Here is an 18,289-nt window from a genome sequence, read left to right on the forward strand (position 1 = left end):
AAGCAGGAAGTGAAGACGGCTGCAGCAAAGGTCAGGCAGAACATCTCAAGGGAGGAACCGCAACAATTGGTGATGTCCATGACTTCTTGACTTCAAGCAGTCATCCAAGTATTGCACATTGAGAGCTCCAGTGAACATCTACTAAATATAAGTTCAACACTTTGAATGATCTCCATATGTTTCATCTGTTTCATTTGTCATGGAATTACAAGGGAACAGGCCTCACTTAAATTAAAGTCTGCACTTCAGTCGGATCGTGATTGTTTGATTTAAAATCCGCTGCAATGGCGTACACAGGCAACATTACAAAAACGGAGTCATCGTCCAAATACTTATGGATCAGACCATATAAAAGGCTCACTGCCTTTAATAGGCTGGATTATTGATTTTAATTTAAATTTATATATATATATATATATATATATATATATTTTTTTTTTTGTCTTTTGAACTAACTGTACGCTTAAGGTCTCTAACAATAGTGCAATAGTGTGAGCATGCAACCACTAGAGGAGGCCAGAGAAACACCTAGTGAGGCCTTTAATGAATCAGCAGTCCCGTCAGAGGCTGCAGGAACTGAAACTGTGACCCGGTTTAACCCCCGACGCACAGATCAGACCATGTGGAAGTGTTATTGTGAAAATGAGAAAAGAAATAAGACTTTCTGTTTAAACAGTAAGGCTCCATATTTGACTTTTACTTGTGCTCTTGGCAGATCTTTTTTTTTTTATTATTACGTTTTTCTTTTTACCCACCTATATTCTTTATATGAGGCAACTTCTCTGTGGGGCCCTGCTGTTAAATAGAAACTCCTTGTATAGGTTACCCCTCCCCAGCCTTAGCTGTGTGTGTCAGAGAGATAACCCCGTCTCTGTGCAGAGCTGGCACACAGATCTGGGATAGTTTCCATTTGTTTAGGATCAAGTGTGTGCAGGTTGGAGCTTTCCAGACATCATATTTTCTGTTTCCCCCCGTTTTTTTTTCTAAAGCTATTTTCTCTTTAGTGTAAACAGAAACAGTGTGAGCGTGAATGACTCACCGGTAGCAGAAATCATACCAAATGTAATGATCATAAATTTTTGTGAAAATTCAGTTTTTATGCAAAACTGTATTAAATTGTGAGCATGCCAGTGGAAGCTTTATTTTTAAGTTTTGATTAAAAAAAGATACATTATATGCATACACGGACTGTATTGGCCTTGCACACATTTTAATCTGAAACTGCGCACAATTCAGTTTCGATTCTTCTTTAAAAAGACCTGATGGGCTATTTGCGTGCAATAGCGCAAATTGCAGCTTTTGGAACCCATCTTCACAACTACACACTTACAGGGAGAAACATGAAAGTGCGCCCTTTCCACAGAACTGCAGGTGTTCTGTTGCCAAATCTCTCAAACGCTTGTGAGAAGTTTCTAGTTTCGTTTCCAGCTGCAGCGGCGCAGAAAGAGGACGATGCACCCAGGGAGACGTGGGGGGGATGGAGGGAGAGATGGATAGAGGAAGTGAAAATGAAATTCAGCTCAAAGATCGTCTATGTTTTCAGAAGAAGAGATTACGAAAGAGTCGCTCATTTCCCCCGCCCGTTCCTTCGACCCGTTCACATATATTTAAATAGATATTTGCTGCCGTTGGCTAGGACAATACCATCTTCAGCCAGGCACTGAACTACTCATGTGCGGTCTTCCGGATAAATACCCCAGAAAGTAAAGAAAAGCTCCGAGCATCTAGGCTGGTCTTGAATGTGATGGCGGAGTGAAGCATCTTCGTTTCAGTTTGTTTGTTTTTTTTTTTTCCTTGTGTGCGCGCACGCGAGACTTCACGACGCTCGAGACCGACGCAAAGCGAGAGCACGAGAGCAGTAGGGGGATTTCCAGCTCTGGCCCCCCACTTCCCGAAGCTGCCGTTGTTTTGCTTTCGGTCTGAATGCAGAAACAGAAATAAACGACGACCACACTTTCCCTTTTCCACTTAAAACCTCGAGCGTGGTAACCTGCCCATCTTGGGCCGCTCTTGTTATTCCGACAGCGGGACTGCGGAGCCAGAGGCCGTCCAAACCTAACAGGTAACGTTTGATTTCCGCATATTAACGCCGCTGTCTTGCGCTGCCCCTGCCACACCGACTTCCTACAGGGCGACATGACGGATCCCTAGCTCAAGTGAAAGTAGTTGTGCAGTTCGTCTCCGCGTTTGATGACTCGGTATGGGATTTATTTTCACTTTTGAATTTGTTGTTTTGGTTTAGCTCGGTGGCAGACGGTAGACAAACACAGAGCGATAAACTTCTGACTTGACCCACGCTGCTTCATCAAACCTGACTCCAGAAAAAACATGTTACTAACGATGCAAAGTCAGCGGTCATGGGACTGTTTATCTGGGATTTGTTAATATTTGCTAGCGTCCTCCTGCTGCAATATACACTCGTTTAAGTTGACAATTTTTTATTTATTTTTTTTACCGGATTTATCTGTTTGTAATTGCGTGTCAACTGCGTTATTATGTACGTAGCAGTGGGACTGAGGAGCGAACAGTATTAATGTCTCAGTGCGTTTCATTCACATTGGAGAACTATAAGCGTTATTATTTGAATTCCTATTACTGGTCATTTACTATGTTTAGGAGTATAAAAATAAATGTGGTGTACATTGAAGAAATAAGAAATACTAGGTTATAACATTACATTTATAAATAATTTCAAACGTGTAAATACATATTTAAACTCTTCTTTAAACCTTTGTTTCCGCCTCATCATAAATATCAGTAATGTTCCTCATTGTGCAGGCAGTGAAAAAAGCAAATTGCTACATACTTTGATAACAAGCGTGTTGGTCTGAAATCAGTTTAGGTAAGGTCATGATTGAAACATATTAATTTGAACCCTAAAGCCCAATTATGATGCTTTCCTTGTTCCACCAATCAAACTAAACACATTTACACCACGTGCTCACTCAGGGGTGGCCAACACTTTTTTCTCGACTTCCACCCAAACTGCCAGGGACCACTCATTGAAAAACTGAACGGAAACATGAGGCACATGGTCTGGGTCCCCTTTTCTGAAACCAAGAACTATCTGTTAGGAACTGTTTTCTGTCAGTACCCTGACATAAAACTTTAACTTTTTAAAAACAAATTTAATGTTCGAGTGCATGAACCTGAATGAAGAAAATATGAACATCCACAGATATCATTTAAGAACAAATAGATGCTCATATTTGTGAATATGAATGTGCTGTTGTTACAGACCTGTGCCACTAAATGAGGAAAACTCTGGGTAATTTTTTACTATTCATGAACTAACACACAGCCTCATTTATGGATAAACAGACTCATTTCCTGCCCCCCTCCCGTTGCTGCTGTGACTGTAACTAACCTGTGAGAATGATTTCTGACTGATGCTGTGTGTCATGCAGTCTGATGGGAGCGACTGAGGCTGCCGCCACCCTTCGGGAGAGCACCAAAGTCTGGTGTCATGTTTGTCTGCTTGTTAAACACTCAGCACAGTTTGTTTGCACACACCAGTGCAGCGCCCCTTGTTGCGATTGTGTTAAATAACAGTATGTGTTTGCTGAAGTCATTTGCTTTGAGATTTGTCATTAGTATTTGCACGGTTTGTTTAGTTTTCCTTTTAGAGCACAAGTGGCTGGATTGAAATGGGACGCAGGCCTGTGTGTGGCATTTGTGCTGTACAGTGTGTACCTTTTTTAGACTTGTATTTCCCCATAGTGATTTTCTGATCTTGTACTGAGCAGCGAGCCAAGTGCAGCTGAAAGGTTCAACCTTGTTTGATATTTTGGATTTTATGCTGTGCAGTTTCACCCTGTTTGACCTGTTGGGGAGGTGCTCTGCTGGCAGGGAGTGTTGGCCCTACCGGACTTTGATCACATTTGTGTGCAGAGATCATCACCCTGCCCTTAAACCAAATGTAGCGTGGTGGGCTGGCTAACGTTTTCTGTGATGGTTTTGAACTCGGCACACTGCATTCGTTTTCTTCTAGGTGTTTTTTTTTTTTTTTTTTTTTTTCCTGGTGTCCTCTTTGCTCCAAAGCGTTTGATTTAAGGTGTCATTTCCTCAAACAAAGAGTTTGAGGCCGTGGATAGGGGTGGCCCACAGCTACCAACATGAGCTGACATTTTTATTTGTGAACAGTGTTTTATGGCTTCTGTGCTTTACAGCACATATTCAAGAGCCAACCCTGGCCAAGAGTTTTATCTTTACAACCACACACAAATCTGATTCAACTGTGTTCTTTAGTTTGCTCAGAAAAAATGACTGTATGTATGAGAAAGAACCTTCGAGGGGGCCCCATTGTGCTCGTTTCCACCTCCACTTGAGTAGATTTGGATGATTCACAGTTCAGTTTGTCGTGTGTGAAACGAGCTGTTTTGGTTCTTCTTGGCACTGTGACTGCCACAGTAGACCACATGTTTGAGCATTTGTAATTTGCTTCTTTTATTAAGTCACCACAATATGCTATAATGATCATAGCGCATGGATGTCTGTATGTTCCCTGTCTCCTCCTAAACGAGTGGACCATTCTTTGTGAAACTTTGCATGTACATTGCCTATGGCTCTGAGAGTGTCAGCATCTATGTGGCACATACAAATAACCATAAATATTTGGACATTTTACAGTTCAGTTGAGCACCAAATGGAAAGTCAGATTAGAGTACTGTGTCACAATGTAATGTGTCATAGCATCACAGCATAAAGCGATGGTAGCGTGTGTATGTGTATGTTTGTGTGATTCCTGTGGGTTTGCTAGAATGCTATAATGTAGAAAAAAATCTTTAAATAGTTCAGTTTGAATCCAAGTCCTCACGCCAGTGGTCACACATTCAGATGTTGCAGTCTAGAATAATTGTGTGTGTCTGTGTTTGTGACTTCATAGATCATAATGCCAGTTGAGAGGATGAGGATGAGGCCCTGGTTGGAGGAGCAGATTGAATCCTGTCAGATTCCAGGACTGAAATGGGTTAACAAAGTGAGAATCATCTTACACACACACACACACACATACACACACACACACACACACACACACACAAAGATAAACATTGTAATTCAAGATGTGACAACATGCAAATTGTCTGTAGGAGAAGAGAATCTTCCAGATCCCTTGGATGCACGCTGCTCGTCATGGCTGGGACTTGGAGAAGGATGCTCCCCTCTTCATGAGATGGGCCATCCACACTGGTATTGCACAGATTTAGCTACAGCCTCTGCTTACTGCTTCTCCTTTTTAGCGGTTTTCATTTTCATGCCTGCCACACTTCTGTGTCTCAACTCAGAGAGTTTGATTTACAAAATAACTCATTTTGATATCACTTGTAGTAGTGTGCCCTTTGCCCCGCACCCCCCAGCCGGGGAGCTTCCTCCAAGGCAGAGGGCCTCAGATGTTTTCTGGCATGCCCCATAACAGTTCAAAAAGGTCTTTTTCCACAGTTTACCTCAATCACTAAAAAAGGAATACAAGTTGTGTTTTACTTAAAGAGGAGCACATTAGCATGAGCAAATTCTTGTTTGTTCATTTTCCCTAAAATAGTCATCCAATCCATTAGTTGACTCCCTGGATCCAGATTAGTTTGTGACATTTTCAAGACTGTAAGATGATGTCTGGCACTGCTTTTTAAAATTTCAGTTTGGTCTGTATGTTTGAAGATATGATGTAAAATGTCCAATTTTGCCCTAAAGTGGTAAAGAATCCTTCTAAAAATTCCTGGATCCAGATCCAGATTAATCACTTCCAAGCTGGGCCAACCCCCCCCCCCCCCTGCAAATCCGTCTGCAACTTTCTGAGTAATCCTGCTAACAAACAAAGTGAACCAGTCACATGACTTCCTTGGTTGATAATATTAGGGAAATTGTTGCATTGTTTAAATATTTCAGGTTAATTTTTCCTTATAAAGAAGTGCTGCTTTATTACAGTTCCAGCTAAAAGCAGGTGAAATCATGTCAGTGGTGCCGGCACTTGCTCTCAGTACTCAGGCCAATAAGTGGACTGATTGTACTGTATTAATTTATGTAGCAACAAAAAGTGTTATATTTTACTTTTTTTATTACTTTTTTATTTCAGTTGATTTGAAATGAAAATGTCAGATAATAAAGCTGGTGTAAAAAGAAATAGCAAAAACTAACCAAGTAACAGTAGTTTTTGGCTAATAATGTGCTGTCCACAAGCTTCAGTATGTATGCTGATAACAGTGATAGGGCCATAAATAATTACCCCAATAGTGATGATGATCTTCTATGAAATTATCCAACTTTAAGAATAAAAAGACAATTTTGTGATGTCTTTTTTTCCTCTTCTTGTACCTGTATCAGGTAAATACCAGCCGGGTGTTGACCGTCCAGATCCAAAGACATGGAAGGCTAATTTTCGCTGTGCCATGAACAGCCTGCCAGATATCGAGGAGGTAAAGGATAAAAGCATCAAAAAGGGAACTAATGCCTTTCGAGTTTATAAGATGCTCTCCTCCTCAGAGAGAAATGCCAAGAAAGGTGAGCGCTGCTGCTGACGTCATAAATTCTTTCACGGCTTTATCATTCTTTCCCGAAACTGAATTATATTTCCTTGTTCATTGTGTGAAGCTGCTTGAAACTCCTCTAAATATATCTGTCTTCTTTCTAGGAAAGAAGAAAGCAGACAAGGAAGGGAAATCCAAAGGAAATAAAGAGGTAGATAAACATACCAAATGGAGACCACACCACTGCTAGAATAGGATGTAGAGGACTGAAAGAGGAAAGTGGGACTTTCTAGATAGAGATTGTGCAGCAGTGCCGATGACCAGCAGCGTGTTGGGGATGTCACACATTATATTTATCAGGACTGTTTCAAACTTTAACCTGAAGCTGATAAGCAGCTTTTCCTCCTGACTGGTTTGGTAACTTGTTTGGCATCACAGAAATGGTTTACTAAGAAGTGTTGTTACCACCTTTTCCTGCCAAGGCAAAGAAAAACACTTCTGGAACTGCCACGTAGCCTTTGATCTGGCAATCTGCCACATTATCTTGCTTTGAACAATCAACTCTTGCTCCAGTCCCCACATGACATCGAAATTTACCAGGAAAAGAAGGTGCGGTTACTACAGTCTGTCAGAAGTTAGCTTTGTCTGTCAGAGAAGTTCAGCCAGTAGCTGCTGCTTGTGATCAACCAACTGTTTTTGCAGCTGCACTTCCAGAAACGGGAAGAGGACGTATAAAAAAAAAATGCAGCAATTATTTTACCCTCCCTTTGTGAAAGAGCGAAGTCAGAAATATGAGTTGGAAAATTTGAAATCACAAAGCATCACAGGCTCATGCTGTTTAGTGTGTTAAACAGGGATTTTAAATAGGAATAAAAAGCAAGCCATGCACTTTTTTATGAGGTGAGAGTTGGTGTTGTTTGATTTGTGTATTTTGGAAAGATGTGTGTTTATATGCTAAAAATGATGCAGTTATCAGGTGGTAACGGAGTATGCTCTCATTCAGAGTAGCTAGTTTCTGAGGAAGCTGCTTAATAAATCCCTTCATTTTTTTACTAGTTTGATATCCATATCATCTCTCAGACTGGATGAGCAGATGTGGTGCTGTAACATAAATACATCCTTTATAGTCTCAAACACTGTAGACAGTGTTTAGCAAATCATGTGCACACAGGTTGCAGACTACCTTCAACCAAAACTGGTGAGCGATACACAACCCTGTCCTGCACTGCTCACTGGGTACTGGACTATCAGTATATAGACAATAAAGCTGACTTGGACATGAAAAAACACTCAGTGCGACACACGCTAGCTAAGTTGTAGCTGGCTTGCTGACCACCCTTGTGTTGGCTGTTACTATGAATGCATTACATCATTTACTGTTGGATAAAATCATCAATGTGTGACTTTTATTTATAAGTTCATGCTAGGCATGCTAGGCTCATGCTAGCTGGGGAAATAATGTGGCCTGCTAGCCAACTAGCGTTTCTGTTCAGTCTCATTTTGCCAGTGGCAGTGTGAGGAACACTAAATGCTATAATGTGGGAAAAAAAAAACTTTGAATAGCTCAGTTTGAATGAATGAAATCATGTAATATGATTTTCCTATCTGGCTTCAATAGATAAAACTAGTTTTTTTTCCAGCTTATGCATGCTAACATTAGCTTAAATTGGGGGTAAGATGCTTATTGCTTGCAGCTAGCAAGTTAACCTTTGTTTCTTGTTTATGTTGTCGCTAACAAAGTGCTGGAGTTTTTTCTTGCTTGTTTTATTTTCCGAGTTTGGATTGGAGTCCGTGTTGTTCTGTGAGAATCCTGGAAGCTTAAATTAGTGACTAGTGAACCTCATTTTCTGAGCTCACTGTTAATGCTGGGAGCAGAAGAAAGGCCGTGAGGCAAGGCACTGTAGGATTTTAGTAGCATCAACTTTATTTTAAGCTATTGTAATTTTTTTTCTTTCTTTCTGTCCTGTGTGGTGAGGTGTTTGGTATGTTGTCCTACCAGTCGTGTTGAGATGTTTACTTGCATCAGTTATGTGTAATGGAAATAAAGTGCTTATAGATGCACAGTTAATGATCTTCTGTCATTTATAAATTTACTTTTTCTGGAACCCGGCAGGTTGCTTCTCCATCTCCTGGACCTGTTGACTATACCAAACAGGGGACGATCAAGCAGGAACAACTGGAGCTGATAGTGTCAGACAGCGCGTCAGGTATCACACCGGTGTCTTTTTTTTTTTTTTTTTTCCTTTCCCCATTACCATTTTCCCATCGGTGTGTGTGTGAGTGTCTGTATGTGTGTGGCCTGTTTGTGCTTTTGGGCTGTGCTTGAGATCACAAAGGAGATGAGGCAGAGCGATTTTATTTGCATGGTGCCTTTGTAGCACAGTGACAGTCCTGAGGGTGTTGCATCAGAAGAAGAATGAACGCACACATTATATAATAAGTAAACCCTCTGTCTATGATCTCAGTATCATCTATTTTTAGGAAATGTTAACAGGGAGCATACCAGCTACCTTTTCACTCAGATAAATACTTGGAGAAGAGACATATGTCTACTTTTGTGCTCAGATATAAGGTCATTACAGATCACAGATTATTATGAACCTACACATCCTGACTCCTGTCTGTCCCTGTTCAGTGATCCACAGTCCAGCTGAAGACCATGTGATCACCAGTGAACAGCTGCCGTTTGTCTGTCAGACAATCGAAGTGACCACTGAGAACGAGGAGCAGACTGTTAGCTCCTCCCACCCGTACCCGCTGCAGATCTCTCCTGTGTCTTCATGCTGCGGTGAGACAACACAGTACATCACACCTCACTTTACTTTATGAGGAGAAGCTTAACTAGGTTAGTCAGAGAGGAACAGGCTCGTAGAAGCGGGTGCTGTGTGCTCAGTATTCAGATGAGCTTTGACCACGCAGTGACCTCTTTTAGATCAGCGGTAACAAATACAGGCACAAGTTTATTTTGCTGTCAAGATCAGATCAGCCATCAAAATCTGAACTGTACGATTCAAAAGGCGACCCGATGAACTGCTGATATCAGTCACTACATCGTCCCAGGTTACATCATCCACCTGCACCTTCTTTACCGTCCTATCTTTAGAGAACTAAGAAAACAAAGCAGCTGAATGTTTAGCCAGTGGTAGATGGGAAGCAGAAAAAGATGCTAACCTGTAGCTCCCTTTAAACAGATCTGTAACTACTAATATTTGTGAGGTTATGAAATTGTTGGTACTTGAGTCTCTGATTTGCCATTTCTGTTTTCATTACCTCCCTCGAGATTTGACTATGTCATCTCTGTGAATGTGCAGCTATCTTTTTTTTTCTTTCCCAACCAGTCATTCAGGCAGAGCTGGCTCTTTCAGTTCATAATGCACTATCAGAGCTCTTCATCTTCCTTTTTCTGCTTCTTGTCTGTTCTGATGTTTCTTAAGTTGCACCATTGCTGTATGAGTCAGGGTGCAAACGGACGTCATTCATGCATCCCTTCTTCTCTTTAGAACAGTACTGAGGGATGTCAGCATAGTCAGTGTGGTTTCCTGCTGTAAATCACGGTTTAACTGAACGTAATTTTTCTGTATGTGTTTTCCCCTCTGATGTGTGTGTGTGTGTGTGAGCTAAGGATGACTTACACTTTTGTACGTGTCTCTCTTTGAACAGGCAGCGACACAGACAGTGACACAGAAGCCATCAAAGAGGTTAGTCTCTGATTATACGCACAGAGGAGAGAGTAATGATTGAATCATTAACCGGTCTGATTTTCAGACAAACAGGTTTTTACCTGTTTCACCCATACAGCTCTAACAGGGTGTGTGTGTGTGTGTGTGAGTGAGTGTGAGAGATTGTGTGTGTACTTGTGTGGCTACTGTTTTGAGCACCAGTATGACTTTTAAAGCTACAGGTGAAGCCTGAAGTTTGGCCTCAAAGAGTGGTGGTGCGTGCATGTGTGTGTCATATTCCTGTAATGTTAAGTGAGAGTGAGAAAAGGGAGGGCCTTGTCAGGAACTGCTACTTTCAAATATTAACAGCTTGATATGAGGCTGTCCTTTGTAGTACAATCTACCCAGAGTGTATACACACACACACACACAGTTTACTCTTCTGCTCTGTGAGAGCCAAACTCATCATTTATAACGTGTTGATCATAAACTCATATACACATGTATGTAGGCATGTACATGACTACAGACAGCCACACACAGTTCAAATATCTTACTTGTCATGTGCATCTATAATCACACACACACACACGGTCCCAGACACAGATTACATTTTGAATGGTTCCATAACCTTTGTAGCAATAAATACAACAGGAAGTGTCAGTGGTTAGCACTGTCACCTCACAACAATAAGGTTCCTGGTTCCAATCCCAGGTGGTGCCTTTTTCTGTGTGGAGTTTGCATGTCCTCTCTTTACTTGTCAGGATGTGTGTAGGTTCCACTGGGTTATTCCGATTTGCTCCCACAGTCCAGAAACATGCACGTTAGTTTAACTGGTGATTCTAATTAATGTGAGGAACATGAAGTGTGTGTATAGAACAGAGTGCTGTATGAATGTGTGGTTAAAATGTGGCTGGTGGTCAGTAAGACTAGAAAAGCACTAAATAAATGTGAGTAGGCAATGTTACTGTTGCCTGTGTGGCTTTTAAAGCAGGGTTATAATGTAGTTTCTCCATCATCACCAATTATTATTTTACATTATTTCACAGTGATTAACACAGTGATTAGCGGACATTTGGAAACAGTTCAACTTTCTGTTTTCAGCTTTGTGCTTATTTGTGCTGCAGTGTGCTTGTTGTATTTAAACACATTCTCACCACAGCATCTTTGTATTTTTTTTGCTCCTATGTCACCTTCTTCTTCTCCCTTTTTTTGACTTCCAGGGTATTGGTGCCGTCTGGAGGCGGGACTACAGCACATCAGTTCTCAGGATTCCCCCGTGTTCTCTTCCTGGCATGGCGACCTTCGTCAGTCCAAGCAAGCCCAACTTCAGGGTGACGAGCACACGAGACCCCGCCCCGCTCATCAGCTACCACACCGACGGCTGGACGCCGACCCACAACCAGAACTCTCTCGGATCCATGCCAGCCAGTCACACCCATGAAATGCGCGCAAGTGTCATTATGAAAACCTCTGATGTCACTTCCTCTTGACCTGAGATGCGGGAGTTGCATCACTGCTTCCAGTCCATAGGAAAGACAGAAAATGTTTTTCTCCCTCAGAGCCATGTGGGGCCTAAAAAGGGACACACCTCCAAAAAAATTTGATTTCTCCTAACGTCTGTCTGGGCCAGCATTTCTCTCAGTTTTTCCTTTCATTTGAGGAAGTCGCTTGACTTGGGCACAAAGCAATGAGCACTTGAGCTCATTTATCTACTTCCTGCACGTCTTCGTGATGTAAATTGTCAACTTCCGTGTCCGGAGCGTTTGCAGGCCTATGTGCAGTATCAAATTTAGGAGCAAGTGCACCATACTAACTGCAAAACATGTGGCTTGAATTGAACCATGTCCTCAGCTGTTGTTCCACTATTTTCGAATACAGCTGACCCCATGTGTCACCGGTTGATGGTTTTCTCCGCTGCTTTGTGGTAACGCTTGAGTAAAACACCAGTGGAGGAATTTTGCCACTTTTACCTGTGAAGGGAAAAATGTGCTTTTATCTCTCAGGAGTTCTTCATGATTTTATTGCTCAGTGTGTATTTTAAATTAAGTCAGTTTGAGACAGTCGAGCTGAAGTCTGAGCGCAGGATGAAATCCTGTCTGTAAAGCCTCAACAGCAACTGCTCAGCCTGCCAGTAGGGAGACATGTGGCAGGGAGGGCCCAGGCTGGCTGGTTAGCAGTGACCTGACTTTCAACATATGAGCCTGCTAGTGAACCAGTTGTGGAAAAGATGATAAAAAAAAAAAAAGCTAAAATAAGTTGACAAATATTACCTGGGCAGCACGCCCAAGTATAGTCTTTATGTTTGGAAAACCCTACACCCTCTCATTCATCAGCTGTGTTGTGATTTTTAAGGACGGGCAAAGTTCAACAATCCTTATCAAACATAGTGTGAGCTCAAGTGTTGCCACCAAAAAGCTCTACTGGGGACACATGGTTGCAAACTGCACGCGTTCATAAGTAATGACTGGAAAATTCATCTGTTTTGGCAAAGCAGTTAGAAAAAGAAAGACAGGCCTGTTGTTTTATCTGTGCAGGGAATGACAATCATCATGAGGCCCTGCAGGCTTGTGTCTCTGTGTGTGTGTGTGTCTGTATGTTTGGAGACCTCAGGACAAAGTACTCACCAACACACACACACACACACACACACACACACACACACACACACACACACACACACACACACACACACACACACACACACACACACACACAAAGATGAACTGACTGACAGACTGTGAACATGTCTTCTCTCCTCTGCCCACTGGTATTAATAATGTACATAGCTGATACTTCCGTATGCCTGCACGCTGCTTCAGCACCTTACAGACAGTGTGTGTGTGTGAGTGTGTGTAAGTGTGTGTGTGTGTGTGTGTGAGAGAGAGAGTGGGGTGAGGATAACTCTTATTGATTGCATGTGCCTTTGATAGCGTAGCTGGATTCAAACTGTTTGTGTTTTAGCCTGCTGCTGACATGTGCAGGTGGCACGTAGGAATTTAGTGGTCTTGAGGCAGCTGACAGCGCTACAGGAAGCACAGAGGGATGAAGCACAACAAAAGATATAAGTTCTCTGTGTTAGAAGAAAAGACAGAGGCACTGAAAAGAAGGCTTTCCTTCATCTGACTTTCTGTAAGGGGACCCGTTAAGACACTTTTTTTTCTACTCTTGGCTTTCATTGAATGCCATAGAAGTCATAGGTGGATTTCCCTGATGTGCTTGTCTCAGGCCTCCCACTCACACGCTGATCACATCTTTCGTTTGCTGATGCCAATGAGGAGAAAGTTAGCATAAAAGAGGGGAAAAAAGAGCCGAAACTGCGCGTTTCAGAACATGAACTGAGGGGCTGCACCAAGGCCCAATCTAAAGAAAAATATTTATATTTTAAACTCTGAATCATGCCAAGTTATTAGTAGAATCCAAGAATAAAATGAACTTCCAGTGAATTTAAAGGATATGTAAGGTGTGTGTCTTATAATAACTAAGATAGGGAATTGTCAATGAATTACCTCCTCTACATGTGTGTCTGCAGTATTCCAGTCCTCGTTCCCAGCTAACGTAGGCGCGCAGGTGTTGCAACACAAGTACATCCTGTTTTTCCATGATGCTCAGCACTGCTCTATGTTAACAGTAGTTTGCATATCAAATTTTCCACATCTTAAGATGAAAAATGACTCTGAGCTCCTGGAATGCAAAAAAAAAAAGCTCACAGAAGGATTCCCAGCTGTTTATTTTCAAGTCTTCTCGAGAATCACTGGCCCCTCACTTCCAAACTGCGGGGAGCATGTTTTCAGTATGCTGAAAGATGTGTTGGCAGCTAGCAGGCTAAAGCACAGCTCAGCAGAGCTCAAGTAGGAAAACAGTAGGGAAAGTAGGAGTCTGAGAATTTTAACACTGGATGCACACGACGATCATGGTGAATTTATTCATGGTTCTCGCTGAATCGGAGGGCTCTGGGCTCGCTTGATAGCAAATCTCTCATGTGCCTTTATTGCCAGAGCAGCACAAATCCAAACAGTGACAGATTGCCTCCGATCTCTCTCTGTTGTTAAACTTGCTGATAGTTCTCTCTGTAAGAGTCTTCAATACAATACAGCCTTTTAATACTACTAATCACACATACCCCCCTCTGCAGCCATAACAGCTACCCTTTTATTTTGAACCTTGTTATTTTTTTTTTTTCTTAACCCATTTGTCCCGACACTCCCTAAGTGGAATAATGAGGCATAGAGGTGATGATGTGAATGTGCCATATTAACCGGACTGCTGTTTTGATAGTGGTCTCCCAGTTCCTCAGTACTTCTGGTCTAACATCTCTTCCCTGTTTTGCATTGCCTTAAAAAAAAGCCTGACCAGGTCTAAGTACCCAAAGTGCACTTTTCTGTAGTGTTTCTTTCTGCAAAGTCGTTGCAATGTCTTTACAACCAAAAAGCAGTGAGAGTTGATGGCATCTTATCGTGTTTAGCTTATCTTTTCAGTTTGTTTTTTTGTGCGTTTTTGTGATTCAGAGCCACTGATCACTTAAACCAGAGGTGTGTCTTACTCTTTTGCACTTAGCGCATTACCATAAAGGGCAACAGTCAGTTCAAAAGAAAGAAAGACAAAAAAAAAAAACAGATCACTGTTCTGCTTCTTGCAATGCAGCAAAGAGGCTTTCACCACAACTTGTCACCACTGTTTCTTCTCTGTACATTAAGAATCCATGTGAATCACCATGTAAATCTGAATAAAGACTTTTTGTTTTTGTATTTATTCCCGGCTCTCCGGCCTCATTTATGACCTGTAAAAGAAGTTTACAATGCTGACAGTTTATCAGAAAGCTCAGAGTCGAGTTTTTACAGCTTGTATATCTCTACTGCTGTCAAGATAAGAGTGCCCAGCAGAAACACAGTCCTGTGAAAGCGAGGACTTTCCCGAGTGAGAAAAGCAGAGCTGGAGTTGGCTCGGAGCTCGGCTCCTGTGATAAGAATTAAAGGTTTGGTGCTGACTCGCGCAAGTAAGGGCATGTAATGAGTGTAGGAGAATAACAAGCAGAGCGTGTGCTCCGAGTGGAAAATAGTTTGTGCGTTTGTGGTTTAGCCTTTTTTGTCGGAGCAGCAGATGTTGCTTTGTTTTACACATTCACAGCTCATTCAGTTAAACCAGAGCACTAACTGGTGTTTCAGTTTCACTTGCTGTTCTCAGTTCTCACTCTACTTCCTGTTTGTCTCAGAGACCTCGCTGCACGGCCGGCCAGTCGCCCTGACGACTGCTAACCGCATTCCTTTAGTCACAGTAAACAGCACTTTAGTATTGTGTGGCCACAGGCCTCACCAGGCCCCCTGCACCCACACACAGCTCCTCTGCCTTTCATCAGAAACAGTAACAGCGGGTATTTATTGACAGTGTGTTCACACATCCTGTTCTATTAGTGAAACCAGGTGAAATTCCCTTAAAGGAAAAGAACCAAAATATTAACCAAAAATAACTGAAATCTAAAGCATAGGCAAAATGATGAAAGCTGTGTTCACACACCATGTAATGTTTTGTACTGAGCCTCGAAGGAGGGAAACCACTCTGCTGCCATTACTCACTGGTGCCATCTAATGTTCAAAGATAGAACTGCAGCCTTATCTCTCACAAATGCTTTACCCAACATATTTTATTGTGGGGGAAGAGTGTCTGTAGGAGACATTTATAATTATATATTTATACCTTAGTAATATGAGAAGAGCAACAGTACCTTTATTTTGGGTGGGGGGCAGTACAGGTGAAGAGGATAAATATTTTAAACTAATAGTTTCTGAAAGTGATGTTTAAAATTGGTTTGTTGTGTGGCACATTAGATCATAGATTTTAGACATTTCTTTTTATGAAGATTTACATAAATACTGCGAACAGTCCCATCTATAGATTGGGGTCTGGATAAGATATGATCACAGCCTTCAGTAAAACCCCTCCAAGGATAGACAGGAAACAAACTGGGTCCTCTCTCCACAAACACTCATGCAGTCCTCTCAGAGAGCTCCCAACATAGCCTCAAAATATGAGCATGGAGCTTCAGAGTGTTTCGGGGGAACTTCTCAGCGCAGCTCCGAGCAAGAAAGAGACTAAGACTGTTACCTCAGTGAGGAGGTGTGGCTGACCCTGCTGCTGTGACGCATTCTTTTAAAATGTGACTTTAACGTTAAAGTTGGACAGAATGGACAGTGAAATCACTAAAATAATAGAACTCTGTGTGTGGTTAAGGGTGGAGATGCTTTGTGAATGACTTTTATCTTTGCCAGGATTTAGTCCTAACATTCAGGTGTAATTCTTAGAAAGCGGGACCATTCTTGGAAATTTTACAGCACTGGGAAAGGCTTGTGTTTCTAAGAATGTGAGGGAAAAAAAAAAACTCTTTGAGAAAACAGCCATTACAGATGCAGTAGGAATACAACAGTAAAAAAAAATCAAGACCTGATCTGAATATATGCCGTTTAAAGTTTTAGTGAAGTGAGCCTATCCCAGCTGCCATCGGGCAAGAGGCAGGGTCCACCCTGGACAGGTCACCAGCCTGTCGCAGGGCTAACGCTGCATATTTGTGTGCATAGATGTGTGCATTGACACACTACATCTATTTGGGATGCTGTGACGGCCCTAATGAAAGCTTTCAGTGTTTATGTGAATTCAGCCCAATGCTTTGCTCCTCAGCTGCAGGCACCGCAAAGTTCCAGCTTCCTGCAGACATGTGCTTCACCTTCCCTTTGAGCACGAGCAGCTGCTGGTCTTTAGCTTGAACGTCTTGTCGAAGCCTGTGTATCCCAGACTTGGGAGTGTTTTCGCTGAAGCTGTTTTATTTCTTTGCGTGAGCTTGTCATTTGCTGCTGTTTGCTCTTTCAACTTTCTCTCACGGTGCGTTAAGCTCTTCTTGAGCTGCTTCTTTACTTTTTCACAGCTTTTGAGCTCAGATGGGAGCGGAGCCTGGCTGCTTTTCTCTTTGCTGAAGTTTACCCTACAGGTCAGAAATGTTGAGCTTTCTCTGTTTCACAGACTTCTGGAGAGCTGCGTTGTCAGCTTTTTTGCTTTTGCAACTTCTCTTTAAGAGATGCAGCGTCTGACCTCCTGAGCCAGAGTTCGTTCAAGAGTAGCTGTGGATAATTTCTCATTTTGCAATGCTTCCTCGAGAACTGCTCTGGCCGCAGTTCCCATTTTCAAGGCCTCCTCCAGTGCAGACTTTGACGCATCCTGGAGTAAAGCCTTCTCCCGTCTTTCTTGCTCCAACATTTCTCAAACATAGAGCCTCACTTCCCTCTCCTTTGCCACTTTTTCCTTAAGCAGATCCAGAGCATTAGAACCATCCATCTGGGGAACTAAAGAACTGGTTAGGAATGTGTCTAGATAAGATGACGTTTGTGTTACCCAGGGAAGTGTCTGAGCAAAGGTTTCTGACTACCTCTTTTGGTCCAGATGATTCCTCAGCGATGACGTCAGTCATTGAGGAAGTGGGTGAGATGACAGAGGCAGGCTTTGCACTTTCCTTCTGCAGAGCTAAAACAGCTCATGCTAATATAAATATCAAAGACTGTTTGGCTGTAAGCATATTAACTTATATACAGAGTTTTAACTAAAACAGTGTATCAGCTTCATTCTTACTTTTCTTTTATGTGTTGTCCTGTGAAGACAAAATAGCAGATACTTGAGTCAACATATGCTCATCATATTTTGGTTTTTAAGGAATGTCTGAAGAAGAAATCATCACACACCTCTTCACAGGCGCCCTCTTTTTTGGCATCGGTTCATTTGCTAAAGGGCTAAGGCTAAAGCTCTTTCTAGCAAATGTAGCTGTTTGTTGACTAAAACGTGAAAAAAAGTTGTCTTTTCCACACTAGATTACATTCAACTGAATGTAATTTATCATGATATGATGGAGAGAAGGAAGGTAGATGTGTGGGTGTGTAGGAGATCAAGTGGAAGGGAAGCAAGGCCAAGAGCATTGTGTACTGACAAGATGGTTAATTTTATAGATATTGTTATAGCCCAAAAGTAAAAAAAGAGCTCAAATATAACCTGTCTGCATGGAGGTTAGCAAACATAAACTGATGTAGATTAATAGCACGAGGCCTGAGAGCTTTCAGAATAGACATGTATGTAGTCAGGACTTTGCTTTACCCAGTAGAAAAAACTGTATGTGAATATCTTAAAGTATGG

General features: G+C 41.9%; 1 protein-coding gene across 2 annotated transcripts; it reads left to right on the plus strand.

The window, feature by feature from the left end:
• Positions 1 to 1,848: 1,848 nt before the first annotated feature.
• On the plus strand, positions 1,849 to 14,734 carry irf2b (interferon regulatory factor 2b). 2 transcript variants are annotated; one of them, XM_030739201.1, is made up of 9 exons: positions 1,849 to 2,062; positions 4,886 to 4,978; positions 5,091 to 5,190; positions 6,319 to 6,495; positions 6,626 to 6,672; positions 8,575 to 8,668; positions 9,097 to 9,249; positions 10,122 to 10,159; positions 11,344 to 14,734. In XM_030739201.1, the coding sequence occupies exons 2-9, from the start codon at positions 4,892 to 4,894 to the stop codon at positions 11,611 to 11,613; spliced, it is 966 nt and encodes a 321-aa protein (XP_030595061.1). In that variant the 5' UTR covers positions 1,849 to 2,062; positions 4,886 to 4,891; the 3' UTR covers positions 11,614 to 14,734. The 2 variants fall into 2 exon arrangements, with proteins under 2 accessions (XP_030595061.1, XP_030595062.1); XM_030739202.1 differs by lacking the exon at positions 1,849 to 2,062 and adding an exon at positions 2,116 to 2,198.
• The last annotated feature ends 3,555 nt before the right edge of the window (positions 14,735 to 18,289 follow it).

Source organism: Archocentrus centrarchus, chromosome 10 (genome assembly GCF_007364275.1).
Source record: "Archocentrus centrarchus isolate MPI-CPG fArcCen1 chromosome 10, fArcCen1, whole genome shotgun sequence".
Classification (NCBI taxonomy): domain Eukaryota; kingdom Metazoa; phylum Chordata; class Actinopteri; order Cichliformes; family Cichlidae; genus Archocentrus; species Archocentrus centrarchus.